The sequence below is a fragment of the Pseudophryne corroboree genome, chromosome 7, assembly GCF_028390025.1.
Source record: "Pseudophryne corroboree isolate aPseCor3 chromosome 7, aPseCor3.hap2, whole genome shotgun sequence".
Classification (NCBI taxonomy): domain Eukaryota; kingdom Metazoa; phylum Chordata; class Amphibia; order Anura; family Myobatrachidae; genus Pseudophryne; species Pseudophryne corroboree.
The window spans coordinates 417,199,068-417,216,976 of NC_086450.1; the positions used below are offsets into that span (position 1 = coordinate 417,199,068).

The 17,909-nt window shown below is 46.2% G+C and overlaps 1 protein-coding gene across 4 annotated transcripts in view; it reads right to left on the minus strand.

The window, feature by feature from the left end:
• Positions 1-17,909, minus strand: part of CAPN15 (calpain 15) — a 99,506-nt gene that overhangs the window by 63,871 nt on the left and 17,726 nt on the right. The window contains exon 1 of one of the 4 annotated variants that reach the window (XM_063934764.1): positions 1,170-1,471. The exons of the other annotated variants lie outside the window; for them this stretch is intronic. Coding sequence (XP_063790834.1) covers positions 1,170-1,327 — 158 coding nt within the window. The 5' untranslated portion in view covers positions 1,328-1,471. Of the gene's footprint in view, positions 1-1,169; positions 1,472-17,909 lie in introns of those variants that run through there. 4 annotated transcript variants of the gene reach the window in all.

Sequence of the window (17,909 nt, forward strand, 5' to 3'; positions counted from 1 at the left end):
CTGCTTTTCTTTTTTTTTTTTTTTGAAATGTGACTACTTTTGCTGATGAAGATAAGATTGGAAATCACAGCGAGCGTCATTTAAAAGACATTAAATATTTAGACATCATTATTGAACTGCAGTAATTTTACACAGTGTTTCCTATATTGATCTGTCAATTACACAAGGATATAAATCAAGAATATGTGTAGCAGCCTAATCTAAGCTACGTTACTATATGTTCTCTTGTAATAAACTTTCCTTTTTCATCTTTTCCATAGGCAATAACAGAAAACTGTCCCCACCTGCTTTATGGTACACGGTTAGGACGTTAGGCTAAAGGTGCATACACACGGAGCGATATAACTGAGCGATTTTGACTACATAGTCAAAATCGCTCAGAAAGTTAGTGCATATCTCTCCATGTGTACACAGCCAGCGATAGCGATGCGCGTCCCCGTCAGGTCGCTATCGCTGCTAAAAATAGACTGTACAGGCAAGTCAATTTTGGCTAGGTCGCTGGACAAGAAAAAGCATCCCCTTGCTTGAATGAGCCCATAGCCAAAATCTCTTGCACACTTAGTCAAAATCTCTGGTAAAGTTAGTCAAAATCTCCTACTGCCAGTTCAAGGGAAATCGCTCAGTCAAAATCTTTCATAGTCAAAACCTCTCCGTGTGTATGCACCTTAAAGTCTTGCTCAGGAAATGCTGGCTGGAACTGTAGCTCATAAATAGTTGGCACTCGGTAGGTTGTGTTTTCCTTGCCCAGCCGTCTGTTTAGTACAGACAGTGGCAGTGCCAGGCTACAGGGTGCCACACGCGGCTTGATATTCAATAAGAGGACTGTGTATTTTCTATGATCCAACAGTCAGCCAGATGTGTCTGTGACTTATAAATAGGAGACTGGCACATACAAAAAAAAAAAAAAGCAGCACAGTTCTTTTATACGCACTCAGTACTTGCCCACACCTCCCTGGGCAATCCCGTCCCCAACTGACATTGCTGAATAGAACATTAATAATAAGCTACAGACAGCAGTAGCACAAAAGCTCTATTATGCACATAAGCAATAACTTACTGAAATCCAAGTATTTATAATAAAGATAGGATTACTATATATGCCACGCAGAGGGCAATGCAACAGCCATACACCATAAAAACAGCATGCCACTTGCAATGCCTTGTCTTACCTGTGCGTCCTGTACATTGGAATGACCGTGCCCTGCCACACCGACCCTGGTGCCCCGCTTCTATGCCAGCCCAGGAGGCTGAGTCCAGGGTATGCAGTGCCCATGGAGCCATGGTGTGATTTGCCCTCTGCAGCCAGGGAAGATGCCGAACTCCCCATGTGTGCCACTCCTGCCCGATCTCAGGCAGCTTATCCCGGGCTAGATCCGAGACAATCAAGCAGGAAGTGCCAGGGGACGTCGGAGGGCATGAGAAAAGGAGACAGGGAAAGTGTTGAGAGCTACAGCACAAGGGAAGGGAATGAGCGGAGAGAATGGGCACAGCTGTCAGGTGGGAGGGACACAAGTTCAGTACAGAGGGGAGGGCAGGGTGAAGGAAGGCATGAGATGTCAGGGAATCACCTTTATCAGACAGCCAGAGCGCAGGGGAAGAGGGGGAAGAGAGAGAGAAAAAGTGGGAGAAGTGACTACAATGACAATGGAGGATAATAAAGGACACACACTTGACACAGTGACACAAGGTGATGGAATCACAGGATTCCGGGTTTGTTTTACAGCATTCACATGTAATTATAGGACGTACAGCACGGTGACATCACACGCTTATTCAAATAAATACTGCTAAATATAGAACTCTATTGGCCACAAACAGCCTGTAATGAGGCCATTAAACATTACAGGAGAGCAGTACTTCATACAGAGGTGCCGGCACTTTGTGACCACAGCCTTCTAAGGATCGGTCAGTCTAACAGTAAACAGGCATTCCCCGGTCACGGGTTCAGTATGATTTACCGACAGACAATACCGACGGTCATAATCCCGACAGCCATTGACAGACAGTCAAAATACCGACATTCATTATACCGACATGCTCAAAATGCCGACAGTCAGAATATCGACATTTGAAATGCCGACAATCCGAATACCGACATTTGAAATGCCGACATGTTAAAATACAGACATGAGTTTTCTGAGTTTTTGTGTGTCAATGTCGACATGGACACTGCGTAAGTGTACCACATCCCCTCGCATGGCTCGCTGCGCTCGGCACACTATTATATTCCCCCCTCCAGGCCCACTGGGATGGTAAAGTATGAACAGGTCTGTTTTGGGGCAAAAATTCCATAAAAACGCATGTCGGCATTTGTATCATGTCAGTATAATGAATGTCGGTATTTTGACTGTCGGCCAATGGCTATCGGATTATGACCGTCGGTATTGTGTCCGTCGGTAAATCAACTGCTACCCCCGGTCACATCGTAGAGATTTTTGCTGTCAAATCAACAATGTAAGACTATGGCCCTCGGTCCTATTCATTTTACACTGCCTGGGCCTACCTGGGTTCTCTAGCTTCACAGTTACCCAGGCTAACCCTATGACAGAACCCTAAGACGAAACGTGTCCACTTACTGGCAGAGACCACATCCCACAGGCTGCACTCAATAACTGTCAGACAAGGCAAACAGGTGAAAGGAAAATAAAATAATTGGCAACGCAACAAATATTGATCAGGTAACACGGCATGTAGAGTGGGGTTTCTGATTTCCACCGTTCTTCTATTTAAGGACACGTAAGGTAAGGTAAGGCATACTCTCAGGAAGCTGTAGAGAGCTCTGAGAGTAATGTGTCATTGCAGGAGCATCTGGCAGTCACGGAATGACACATTTTATTGGCTGACATAATATACCAGTCAGGAGTACTATAGTAGGGTAGGCACTCACGCGTGCTTGTAGAGGTGCCCTTGGTTACTGCTCCGAATTTACAAAGGCCTGAATGCGGTGCCGGCTATTACAGCATACATTCCATAACATGTAAGGGTACACATACGCTAGGTTTAGAAGAGTCAGAATCCAATTAACCTACCAGTATGTTTTGGGAGTGTGGAGGAAACACACATAAATAAGAGGACATATAAACTCCACACAGATAAGGGCTTGACCAGGAATTGCAGTCGTGAGCCCAGTGCTCAGACAACCATGCTAACCACTGTACCACCTAGTAGGCACGGTACTGATTACAAATGGCCAAAATTGCAGCCTGTTGCATCCAGGGTCTGCCTCCCGTTTAATGAGAGTCAGTAACGACGCCATCATAGTTACCAATAGAAATTACAGTGAGTACCCCGCAGACGTGTTCAGCCTGTTTGTATATGGCGGGCCAAAGTACCATAGAGGGCTCTACAGTCGCCCATGATTAAAAGTCCTAAGGTTTGTTATCTCTTCTATAAAATGTTATTTGGCTCCACTTCAGAACATAATGAAGAACTGTAGATGGAAGTATTACTCAATATGTGCAGATTAGTGTACAAATATGTTGGAACTATCTGAACACACAGATTAAAAATACGGATTAAGAGACATCCAAAGTCTGTGGAGAGATAGCTGACGGTGCTAATACCTCGTGTTATATAGAAAAATTAGACCCGTGTGACAATTTACCATCATCCCGCATATGGAGAGGACTGACCTTACAGGATTAGCGCAGAGAGGCTGACAATCTAACAGAAGCTGCTGTCTAATGGTTCTGCAAGTCTAGAGTCTGCACAGCTCTGGCTCTAATATACAGACGTGGGAGAATGGATTAATGCGGAACGAAATACACACAGCAGACCTTTCTATATACTGTATACCATGGGTCTTCAATCTGTGGCACGCCAGCTGCTGTGGAACTACACATCCCAGCATGCCCTGCCTCAGTTTTAGCACATTTTAATAGCAAAACTGTGGCAGGGCATGCTGGGATATGTAGTTTCACAGCATCTTGAGGGCCACAGGTTGCAGATCCATGCTGTATACATAAAAAAAAAAGGATCTTTACAGGACAAAAGGAGTAGGGATTATTCAACTAGTGTTCATTCTAGCGCCCTGCACCTGTCACAAACTGGGGTGTTGCTTTCTGCTATGGTGCTTCTAGCACACTTTGGTTGAAATACAGACAAGAGTGTGCTAGAAGCACCAGAGAAGAGAGACACACCCCCATGCAGGAACAAAACAGTAGAGCAAGTGGTAAAAAAAAAATTAAAAAAAAAAATGTACAGCAATATATACACATACAAAACAAATAACCCATCTCCCATTCATCTAGGGTCCTTACGCCAAGCCTTAGATTTCTGTGCCTTTTTTACACCCTTTACAGATCATTCAGAACCTATCCACTGTTAAAATGCTTTTCAGACGCAAACGCCTATTAAGTGAAATAGACTGAAGTTGAATGGTTTCTTAAGGGCTAGCTCCTACCATTGGGACCATAAACCGTAATGCTGCGTTTATAATTTCAGCAATGCGGCATGAGCCCGTGAGATAGAATGTAGTGCTAAAAGCACAGTGCATGTAGAACTAATTAGAAGAAAAAAATCAGTTTAAGACGTGCGTTAGTCTTCCACTGGCAGGAACAGCTGTGTTACCAAGTTTAGGAACCTGAGTGAGCAGGACCTCAGTTATACAGCAGTGAGTGGAGTGATGGCAGCTGTGTGACTACATCCACTGCCAATTGTAAGTTTCAGGGGGATTCTGGGTACTTTAAAGACATCTAATTACCAGACACATCTGTACTGGGTCCTCTCTCCAGCAGAACACAGACAAGGACGATGCTGCAAACAGCAATGAGGTAAAAAGCAGAAAATACAGGAAGATGGTAATATCGCTGCATTCACCACAACATCTAGATCAACGTACATCAAACCTGGATAAAATCTAACCCAGACTGGCAGAAGAAATGTTTATAATCATACAATTACTGAAACTGGTTTTGCCAGTCTGCTGGATCTCAATACCCCTATAACCTTTCTGATCAGAAAGAAAATTCATTGGCTAGAACTCACTGAGCCAGGGAAAGTTACAGGCTTTTGTAAATGGCCCCCAAGATATCCCAAACTATTGCGTGATTTAAAGCTCCTTCACATTTCTAAACCTATAGGTGGCGCTGTTACGGCAATCTAATTAAGGTGCACGACTGGCCGGGCCTGCTGGATCTTGCGGTTCTACAACAGCTGTTTCATTACAGTCTGCCTAAACCTGACTTTTTCTTTTGTACTGCAGTATATCTAAGTCCCTGTCTATGAAAAATATGTAGGTGTTTTCTATTCAGTCGGCAAATGTCTACTGTCATTCAAAATATAACAAGCACACTACAAATTAATTAATTTTACAGAATGCTAGATACGTGTCCTCATACACTCTTGTTGCAGTCGCAGCGTACATCCCTTCTCAGCGCGCCAGGCAACTCGGCTTGCGTCGACCGTCTTATTTGCCTCTTGGCTCAAATGTCGTTCTAACTCTCAATACGATGCCTCAAACCCACTGCGCCGATTATTATAACTGCATGCAACTGAGACTGAATCTGTATGCGAAATGCTACTATGCAGCAGCCGCGGCTTTTTCAACGCCAAGTTTCATTGTGCTTTGTATACAGATACAGACCGCAGTCGCACAATGAAAGCCTTTTGATATCAGCGCTAACAATGGCTAGTGCGGGAATATTTATTTTCAGCAGCACACAGATATACAAGTGTCACATATCAACTTCATTAGTGCAGTCTCCTAAAGTGGCTTTGTCGCATCCGATTGCGACGAAGACGCACATTTAGGTGAAAAAGACGCTATAGAGCTTGGCACGGCTGACTTGGCCGCTTGGCATATTGCGGCTATGTGTATGAGTGAGGACACACCTGTATTTTGTATATGTATTAAAATGTGTGTGTGTGGATATGTGAGTGTATATATATATATATATATATATGTGTATATATATGTATATATATATATATATATATATATATATATATATATATATATATATATATATATATATATATATATATATATATATATATACACACACAAACACATATACATATCCAACAAGCGTGGCACTGACTTATAACAACAAACTCGCAGGTAGGCAGTATAAGATGACAACATTTCAATGCCGTGTTTATTAAGGCATTTGTCTCAGGTATCCTGAGGAAAATGCCTTAATAAACACGGCATTGAAACATTGTCATCTTATACTGCCTACCTGCGAGTTTGTTGTTATAAGTCACCAGGAGTGCCACGGTTGTTGGATATGTATGTGAGTTAATACGGAGGCTCCCGGTGCAGTAAACCTACCAACGGAGAGCCGGATCATGTGGACTATGTATGTATGTATGTATGTATGTATGTATGTATGTATGTATGTATGTATGTATGTATGTATGTATGTATGTATGTATGTATGTATATATATATATATATATATATATATATATATATATATATACACATATACACACACACACATACATACATACACAGTTATGCTATCCTGACGACGGGTGCTTACCCGAAACGTTGATGCCTTAAATAAGAATTTACTCACCGGTAATTCTATTTCTCGTAGTCCGTAGTAGATGCTGGGAACTCCGTAAGGACCATGGGGAATAGCGGGCTCCGAAGGAGGCTGGGCACTCTAGAAAGATCTTAGACTACCTGGTGTGCACTGGCTCCTCCCACTATGACCCTCCTCCAAGCCTCAGTTAGGTACTGTGCCCGGACGAGCGTACACAATAAGGAAGGATTTTGAATCCCGGGTAAGACTCATACCAGCCACACCAATCACACCGTACAACTCGTGATATGAAACACAGTTAACAGTATGAAACAATAGAGCCTCTCAACAGATGGCTCAACAATAACCCGATTTAGTTAACAATAACTATGTACAAGTATTGCAGATAAACCGCACTTGGGATGGGCGCCCAGCATCCACTACGGACTACGAGAAATAGAATTACCGGTGAGTAAATTCTTATTTTCTCTAACGTCCTAGTGGATGCTGGGAACTCCGTAAGGACCATGGGGATTATACCAAAGCTCCCAAACGGGCGGGAGAGTGCGGATGACTCTGCAGCACTGAATGAGAGAACTCCAGGTCCTCCTCAGCCAGGGTATCAAATTTGTAGAATTTTGCAAACGTGTTTGCCCCTGACCAAGTAGCTGCTCGGCAAAGTTGTAAAGCCGAGACCCCTCGGGCAGCCGCCCAAGATGAGCCCACCTTCTTCGTGGAATGGGCATTGACAGATTTTGGCTGTGGCAGGCCTGCCACAGTATGTGCAAGCTGAATTGTACTACAAATCCAACGAGCAATAGTCTGCTTAGAAGCAGGAGCACCCAGCTTGTTAGGTGCATATAGGATAAACAGCGAGTCAGATTTTCTGACTCTAGCCGTTCTGGAAACATATATTTTCAGTGCCCTGACAACGTCTAGCAACTTGGAGTCCTCCAAGTCCCTAGTAGCCTAGGCACCACAATAGGCTGGTTCAGGTGAAACGCTGACACCACCTTTGGGAGAAACTGGGGACGAGTCCTCAATTCTGCCCTATCCATATGGAAAATCAAATAAGGGCTTTTACAAGACAAAGCCGACAACTTTGATACTCGCCTGGCAGAAGCCAAGGCCAATAACATAACCACCTTCCACGTGAGATATTTCAGATCCACGGTTTTTAGTGGTTCAAACCAATGTGATTTTAAGAAACTCAACACCACGTTGAGATCCCAAGGTGCCACAGGAGGCACAAACGGGGGCTGACTCTGCAGCACTCCTTTTATAAATGTCTGAACTTCAGGTACTGAAGCTAGTTCTTTTTGAAAGAAAATCGACAGAGCCGAGATCTGTACCTTAATGGAACCCAATTTAAGGCCCATAGTCACTCCTGCTTGCAGGAAATGCAGAAATCGACCTAGTTGAAATTCCTCTGTTGGGGCCCTTTCGGCCTCACACCATGCAACATATTTTCGCCATATGCGGTGATAATGAGTTGCTGTAACCTCTTTCCTGGCTTTAGTAAGCGTAGGAATGACTTCCTCCGGAATGCCCTTTTCCTTCAGGATCCGGCGTTCAACCGCCATGCCGACAAACGCAGCCGCGGTAAGTCTTGGAACAGACAGGGCCCCTGCTGCCGCAGGTCCTGTCTGAGTGGCAGAGGCCATGGGTCCTCTGATATAAATTCTTGAAGTTCTGGGTACCAAGCTCTTCTTGGCCATCCACGAGTATCGTTCTTACTCCTCGCCTTCTTATTATTCTCAGTACCTTTGGTATGAGAGGCAGAGGGGAGAACACATAAACCGACTGGTACACCCACGGTGTTACCAGAGCGTCCATAGCTATCGCCTGAGGGTCCCTTGACCCGGTGCAATATCTTTTATAGCTTTTTGTTGAGGCGGGACGCCATCATGTCCACCTGTGGCCTTTCCCAATGGTGTACAATCCTATTGGAAGACTTCTGGAGGAAGTCCCCATTCTCCCGGGTGGAGGTCGTGTCTGTTGAGAAGATCTGCTTCCCAGTTGTCCACTCCGGGAATGAACACTGCTGACAGTGCTAACACATGATTTTCCGCCTATCGGAGAATCCTTGTGGCTTCTGCCATCGCCATCCTGCTTCTTGTGCCGCCCTGTTGGTTTACATGGCGACTGCCGTGATGTTGTCTGATTGGATCAGTACCGGCTGGTTTTGAAGCAGAGGCCTTGCCGGCCTCAGGGCATTGTAAATGGCCCTCAGGTCCAGAATATTTATGTGTAGGGAAATAACCTGACTTGACCAAAGTCCCTGGAAATTTCTTCCCTGTGTGACTGCCTCCCAGCCTCAAAGGCTGGAATCCATGGTCACTAGGACCTAGTCCTGTATGCCGAACCTGCGGCCCTCTTGAAGATGGGCACTCTGCAGCCACCACAGTAGAGATACCCTGGTCCTTGGAGACAGGGTTATCAGCCTATGCATCGGAAGATGCGATCCGGACCACTTGTCCAACAGGTCCCTCTGAAAAGTTCTTGTATGGAACCTGCCTAATGGGATTGCTTCGTAGGAAGCTACCATTTTTCCCAGGACTCGCGTGCAATGATGCACCGCTACCTATTTTGGCTTCAGGAGGTCTCTGACTAGAGATGACAACTCCTTGGCTTTCTCCTCCGGGAGAAACACTATTTCTGGTTTATGTCCAGAACCATCCCCAGGAACAGTAGACGTGTCATAGGAACCAGCTGTGACTTTGGACTGTTTAGAATCCAACCATGCTGTTGTAGCACTTTCCAAAATAGTGCTACCCCGACTACCAACTGCTCCTTGGACCTCGCCCTTATAACGAGATTGTCCAAGTACGGGATAATTACAACTCCCTTTTTTTGAAGGAGTATCAACATTTCGGCCATTACCTTGATAAAACACCCTCGGTGCCATGTACAGTCCAAACGGCAGTGTCTGGACTTGGTAATGGTAATCCTGTACCACAAATCTGAGGTACTCCTGGCGAGGATGGTAAATGGGGACATGCAGGTAAGCATCCTTGATGTCCCAGGATACCATGTAATCTCCCTCGTCCAGGCTTGGAATAACCGCCCTGAGCGATTCCATCTTGAACTTGAATTTTTGTGTTCAAGGATTTTAAATATAAAATGGGTCACACCGAACCATGCGGTTTCGGTACCCCAACCCGTGTGGAATAGTAACCCCGTCCTTGTTGAAGTAGGGGCACCTTGAGTATTACCTGCTGGGAATACCGCTTATTAATTGCCTCTAGCACAGCCTCCCTGCCTGAGGGAGTTGTCAGCAAGGCATATTTTAGGAAACGGCTGGGGGGAGACATCTCGAATTCCAGCTTGTACCCCTGAAATACTACTTGAAAGAAACAGGGATCCACCTGTGAGCGAGCCCACTAATTGCTGAAATTTTTGAGACGGCCCCCCACCGTACCTGGCTACACCTGTGGAGCACCCGCGTCATGGTGTGGCCTCACAGGAGGCGGGGGAAGAATCTTGATTCTGGGAACAGGCTGACTGGTGCAGCTTTTTTCCCTCTACCCTTGTCTCTGTACAGAAAGGAAGCGCCATTTGACCCGCTTGCTTTTCTGAAGCCGAAAGGACTGTACCTTTGTCTGTGAGGAAACCTGAGGTAAAATTATTTCTTCCCAGCAGTTGCTGTGGATACGAGGTCCCAGAGACCATCCCCAAATAATTCCTCACCCTTATAAGGCTCTCTATGCGCTTTTTAAGTCAGCATCACCTGTCCAGTGACAGGTCTCTAATACCCTCCTGACAGAATGGACATTACATTTATTTTGGATGCCAGCCGGCAAAATATCCCTCTGTGCATCCCCCATATATAAGACGACGTCTTTAATATGTTTTTATGTTTGCCAACTAGTATCCCTGTTTGACAGGGTCACCGACCACGCTGCAGCAGCACTATCTGCAGGTCTCAGTCTAGTACCTGAGTGTGTAAATACAGACTTCAGGATAGCCTCCTGTTTTTTATCAACAGGTACCTATTAAAGTGGCCGTATCCTAAGACGGCAGTGCCACCTTTTTTGACAAACGTGTGAGCGCCTTATCCACCCTAGGGGATATCTCCCAGCGTAACTTATCCACCTGGCGGGAAAGGGTACGCCATCAGTAACTTTTTATAAATTACCAGTTTCTTAACGGCGGAACCCACGCTTTCACACACTTCATTTATTCATCTGATGGGGGAACAAAACACTGCCTGTTTTTTCTCCCCAAACCTAAAACCCATTTTTAGAGGTGCTTGGGTTAAAGTCAGAAATGTATAACACATTTTTTATTGCCGGGATCACGTCACGGATGTTCCTAGTGGATTGTGTATATGTCTCCACCTTGTCGACACTGGAGTCAGACTCCGTGTCGACATCTGTGTCTGCCATCTGAGAGAGCGGGCGTTTTTGAGCCCCTGATGGCCTTTGAGACGCCTGGGCAGGCGCGGGCTGTGAAGCCGGCTGTCCCACAGCTGTTACGTCATCCACCCTTTTATGTAAGGAGTTGACACTGTCGGTTAATACCTTTCACCTATCCATCCACTCTGGTGTCGGCCCCACAGGGGGCGACATCACATATATCGGCCTCTGTTCTGTCACCATATAAGCCTCCTCATTCAACATGTCGACACAGCCGTACCGACACACCGCAGACACACAGGGAATGCTCTAAACGAGGACAGGACCCACAAAAGCCCTTTGGGGGGACAGAGTAAGAGTATGCCAGCACACACCAGAGCGCTATATATATACAGGGACTAACTGAGTTATGTCCCTAATAGCTGCTTTTTATATAATATACTGTATACAGTGCCAATTTTAATGCCCCCCCCTCTCTTTTCCCTCTTACTGTACTGTAGAATTGCAGGGAAGAGCCAGGGAGCTTCCTTCCAGCCGAGCTGTGAGGGAAAAATGGCGCCAGTGTGCTGAGGAGATAGGCTCCGCCCCTTTTTCGCGGCCTATTCTCCCGTTTTTTATGGAATTCTGGCAGGGGTATTTACCTCATATATAGCCCCTGGGGCCATATATTGAGGTATTTTAGCCAGCCAAGGTGTTTTTATTGCTGCCTCAGGGCGCCCCCCCCCAGCGCCCTGCACCCTCAGTGACCGGAGTGTGAAGTGTGTGAGAGGAGCAATGGCGCACAGCTGCAGTGCTGTGCGCTACCTTGGTGAAGACAGAGTCTTCATGCCGCCGATTTTCCGGACCATCTTCTTGCTTCTGGCTCTGTAAGGGGGACGGCGGCGCGGCTCCGGGACCGAACATCAAGGCTGGGCCTGCGGTCGATCCCTCTGGAGCTAATGGTGTCCAGTAGCCTAAGAAGCCCAATCCGGCTGCAAGCAGGCGAGTTCGCTTCTTCTCCCCTTAGTCCCTCGCTGCAGTGAGCCTGTTGCCAGCAGGTCTCACTGAAAATAACAAATTCTAAGACTATAACTTTCTAAGAGCTCAGGAGAGCCCCTAGTGTGCATCCAACCTCGGCCGGGCACGAAATCTAACTGAGGCTTGGAGGAGGGTCATAGTGGGAGGAGCCAGTGCACACCAGGTAGTCTAAGATCTTTCTAGAGTGCCCAGCCTCCTTCGGAGCCCGCTATTCCCCATGGTCCTTACGGAGTTCCCAGCATCCACTAGGACGTTAGAGAAATAAAAGTTTCTCAGCAACTTACGTGAGTACTAAGACTCTGAGTGCCGCCATCCTGCTGTTCTATATATATATATATATATATATATATATACACACATACATACATATACACATACAGCTAAAATAAATAAAGGGAACACTTAAACAACACAATGTAACTCCAAGTCAATCACACTTCTGTGAAATCAAACTGTCCACTTAGGGAGCAACACTGATTGACAATTAATTCCACATGCTGTTGTGCGAATGGAATAGACAGCAGGTGGAAATTATAGGCAATTAGCAAGACACCCCCAATAAAGGAGTTGTTCTGCAGGTGGTGGCCACAGACCACTTCTCAGCTCCTATGCTTTCTGGCTGATGTTTTGGTCACTTCTGAAAGCTGGCGGTGCTTTCACTCTAGTGGTAGCATGAGACAGAGTCTACAACCCACACAAGTGGCTCAGGTAGTGCAGCTCATCCAGGATGGCACATCAATGCGAGCTGTGGCAAGAAGGTTTGCTGTGTCTGTCAGCGTAGTGTCCAGAGCATGGAGGCGCTACCAGGAGACAGGCCAGTACATCAGGAGACGTGGAGGAGGCCGTAGGAGGGCAACAACCCAGCAGCAGGATCGCTACCTCCGCCTTTGTGCAAGGAGGAACAGGAGGAGCACTGCCAGAGCCCTGCAAAATGACCTCCAGCAAGCCACAAATGTGCATGTGTCTACTCAAAACGATCAGAAACAGACTCCATGAGGGAGGTATGAGGGCCCGACGTCCACAGGTGGGGGTTGTGCTTACAGCCCAACACCGTGCAGGACGTTTGGCATTTGCCAGAGGACACCAAGATTGGCAAATTCGCCACTGGTGCCCTGTGCTCTTCACAGGTGAAAGCAGGTTCTCACTGAGCACATGTGACAGACGTGACAGAGTCTGGAGACGCCAAGGAGAATGTTCTGCTGCCTGCAACATCCTCCAGCATGACCGGTTTGGCAGTGGGTCAGTAATGGTGTGGGGTGGCATTTCTTTGGGGGGCCGCACAGCCCTACATGTGCTCGCCAGAGGTAGCCTGACTGCCATTAGGTACCGAGATGAGATCCTCAGACCCCTTGTGAGACCATATGCTGGTGCGGTTGGCCCTGGGTTCCTCCTAATGCAAGACAATGCTAGACCTCATGTGGCTGGAGTGTGTCAGCAGTTCCTGCAAGACGAAGGCATTGATGCTATGAACTGGCCCGCCCGTTCCCCAGACCTGAATCCAACTGAGCATATCTGGGACATCATGTCTCGCTCCATCCACCAACGCCACGTTGCACCACAGACTGTCCAGGAGTTGGCGGATGCTTTAGTCCAGGTCTGGGAGGAGATCCCTCAGGAGACCATCTGCCACCTCATCAGGAGCATGCCCAGGTGTTGTAGGGAGGTCATACAGGCACGTGGAGGCCACACACACTACTGAGCCTCATTTTGACTTGTTTTAAGGACATTACATCAAAGTTGGATCAGCCTGTAGTGTGTTTTTCCACTTTAATTTTGAGTGTGACTCCAAATCCAGACCTCCATGGGTTAAATTTGATTTCTATTGATAATTTTTGTGTGATTTTGTCGTCAGCACATTCAACTATGTAAAGAACAAAGTATTTAATAAGAATATTTCATTCATTCAGATCTAGGATGTGTTATTTTAGTGTTCCCTTTAATATATATATATATATATATATATAGCCTGGTAGGTATGTCACAGTTCAGTTAGAGTGCCTCCACCCAAGCGGATACACCCCAGCTTGCTTCGGTAAGCCATCCTAGTGAAAGGATTTAGGGTAGATGGATGTGTTAGTGATGGCCATACTTCCCACAATAGAGGAGGTAGGACTTGATCCTGTTAAATGTTCCTCACCTTACAATCCCTGCGACTTGACTTTGTTCCCTGTCTCTTCTTCCCTTTAGGCCCCACCTTGGCTTTCTGCCCCAGATTCAGAAGACCAACCACAATAGGTAAGTAAGCTTTCTTTATATAGGATAAAGTCATGAATTACTGTACATATACGGTGAATGGGTACACTTAGCACCTTTCATATTATTATTATCAACACATATTTTACTCTATATATCGTCACTACAAATATAACTGTACATTACACTACTAATGCATGCAATACAAAAAAATAGCTAGCTTTACCATGGTCTCTACTACCATGGACCCGGGATTTGCTGGCTTACCCACTGCGCAGACAAATTAAAATTTATGGATCAGAGTGTTCCTATAAAAGGTCCATTGGTATTCCCTATGTAATACCTCCTGCAGTAACTTCACTTTGATAAGTGTATATTGGATCTACCTATATCTGTTCAGTGATAAATCCGATCCGTATGGAGGTACTGGTCTGGATATCTGGTGTGAAAGCAGACTTTGCAGTATAAACCCACTCTCTGAGGCGTACTATCCTTTGACAGGTGATAATGCAATCCGCCTCTCGGTACTCAATAACCAGCGGGAGTATCTGTCTCTTACGTTGTACCCTTTTTATCACCACAGTATCCCCAGCTGCACCGGTGGAGGCTCTCCTCTTCCTAGAATCCCCTAAGGCCACTCCCCTTGAAGTTCCAGGAGTCGTTCAACAGGATGAAGTGTTTTCAATGGGTAGAGATTAAACTGACACGACTTTCCGTCTAGACCTTGGCTTATCCGGTGTAGAGCCCTCACTTAGTCTGTAGAACCTGTGGTGCCGCAGTCCTCTACTGATAGGGTTTCTCTCGTCGGACCCTTACCATATTAGCAATGGCCGGGTATCAGTCATAGGAAACACTAGTCCAGTACTTGTGCCTCAGTGTCCCTCTATTATATATCTATTATTATATTCTGTCCTGGATGATGTCGAGACCTGCTACGGTTTACCTCTTTTGTTAAGAATGGCCTTCTTTCCGGATCTACCTGTAGAGAATCAATTAGGTTATAGAGTCACGGTCCAGCTACCTCCTTGCCGGATCCATAGGATAGCAGTTGTCCATGTACCACCCTCCCTCCAGGAGTATCACTACCACTTGTTGTAGCCCCCCGGATAGGACTCAGGCCACAGTTATCCAACCTTCACTCTGCGATCTCTTGTCTGCTCTTTGTAGGACCCTGGTCCCTGCATCACAGTCTCTATTGCTCCGATAATACTCCCCCGACTCTGGTCTGAACTATGCGGGCGTTCTGATCCTGACACTGTAGATATGCTAGCTCATCCGACACTACCGCCCAGGCGTGGAATCAGATGAACATCTCCCCCTATCGTTAATCTAAGGGGTACTGTAGTCTCTAGGAGGCGACTACTCAAGGGTGCTACCCTGCCTTCTGGTGACCAGGGAATTACAGTAAGTGTAATGTCCTTTATGGTAGCGGTATCTCAGCTGCTCACTCCTTTACACCAGCCGCCTGCTTGTCTCAGTCACTCTAGAGCAGATTATTAGGGCTCTCCACTGCCCCTGATGTGTCCCCCCTCTGTACTGTATTACTGACCAGCAGGGAGGAGTTTCCTGAGGGGTTTTCTACAAGTGCGCCACTCCCCCGGTCCGCCTTTCCCCTGCGTCACTCACAGGGACCGCCCGGCATGCAGACTCTGGCTGCTCCCGCCGATACTCCTCCTCCTCTGTCCCGGGTCACCGCCTCTCCTCCGTGCCGCACCTTCGATCAGCGGGCTCGACGCTCTATGCTGACCGCTCCCTCTCAGGTCCCTCTGGCTCTCCGTTTAGTACTCTCGTCGCCACCGTTCGGCTACGACGTCCCGGCTCTCCTCCTCTCTCCTCTTTCTCCCCGCTGCCGTTGGGCACACCGTGCGCTGCTCCCCATCCCTGCATGACGGTCCCGCACCCCAACACCTAACCTTCTAGAGCCTTCTTCACCATCTCTGCCCACCAATGTATTCATATACACATAGCCCTAGGGGTCCATCCTGGCAGTACTGTAACATTACCTTAGTTTATTATGTAAATATATCCTTACTTATACAGTCAATATATATTTAATAAATAAATAATTTCCAACTCAGCCTACAGGGCTATAGATTATATATAGAGAGAGAGAGAGAGAGAGAGAGAGAGAGAGAGAGATACACGCACTCACACACATACATACACACGCACACACACAAACTGAATTGTTAGAAAAATACAAAAGGTGTGGTTTAATTCAGGGTATGTGTGACAAAGGTACTGCAAGGCTTGTTCAGGTATACATCTCATACGCGTACAGTCAACATGATTATATAGCACTGGTACAGGAGCCTTTGTCACAGGTAAGAGGAGGCGTGTGAGATATATGTGCTGATATGGCATGTGTGGCAGCTAACATTTCTTTATTACACACGGCCAGGTTAACAGTGTAACAGCGTCAGCATTTGATGAGCAAATTCAGCTACAGAGGCAATTCGCAACATGGTTTTGCCAAGGTGCCAAACTGTCTCTTCAAAACGGATTTACTCCTAACTGTAGGGGTAAGCAGGCCCCACGTCTCCATTCACCATGTCGACATTGATGATCTTGGCATAGGTAAAGCGTTGACATTAGGGTTGACACCTAGAAAACGTCAACATTGTCATAATATCGACATTTCTACGAGGTCTAGTAGGGTTGCCATTAGGGACAGAACAACAGGAACAGTATGTTTACATTCTAAGGGGGGAATTCAAATGTTTGAAAAGTGAGCTGGGTGTCTTTTTTTTCCTATCTAATAGACAGGAAAAAACAGACACCCAACCGACTTTTCAAACATTTGAATTCCCCCCTAACAATGTTGAAGTAACAAGTTTTGACATGCAGAATGTTTAACATATATACAGTTATCGAGGGAGATGGCAGGACTAGGAATTGTAGGACGCTGTGGAAGAGACATAGGGGGAGATTTATCAAAATTTGGAGAGAAAAAGTCCCAAACAATCAGCTCCTGTCATTTCTCAAACATAGCCGGTAACATGGCAGTTAGGAACGGATTAGTTGGCACTTTCTCTCTCTCCAAGCTTTGATAAATCTCCCCCATGGTATCCTCACTGAGAAGTGTGCCTCCTTATTGGGTAACAGATCGTGTGTTTCGTGTCCCAGTATACAACAAGTTTACCCTGCTCATGCTAATTTCACAAACATGAGCTGACAAAACAATGTGCAATTCTGGAAACCGGCCACCAAAGCTAGGAACCGGCTGACCTTTTAAAAATCTAGGCCGGAGGTTCTCAAACTTGGTCCTCAGGACCTCACACACAGGTCACGTCTTCCAGGTCACCCAGCAGGTGCACAGGTGTACTCATTACTCATCGACACATTTTAAAAGATCCACAGGTGGAGCTGATTTTTCCACTTGCAATTCTGTGAGGAGACCTGGAAAACATGAACTGTTTGGGGTCCTGAGGGCAGAGTTTGAGAACCTGTGAATTCGGAAAGAGGTGCAACCCATACTTGCCTACCTGACCCTCTCCATGAGGGAGAAAATGCTTTGTTCCTGGACTTTCCTGGTAATGTATGATTGCCATCACCTGTGGTGAGCTAGGTAATTGATAAGAAAGGTGTTTCACCACAGGTGATGGCAATCATACATTACCAGGAAAGTCCAGGAACAAAGCATTTTCTCCCTCATGGAGAGGGTCAGGTAGGCAAGTATGCAACCACTACAATATACAGGAATCAAAGTATACCAGCAGCCTACATGCACCACAGGCAGCCATTCTACGTGCTCAACCCAACATGTATTACTGTTTCTCATATATCCTTCCTTTTTATTACCCTCTCGCTTTTCTCTTTCTATACCCCTCAAAACAAAAATACAAATGAATGATGACAAAAACATACA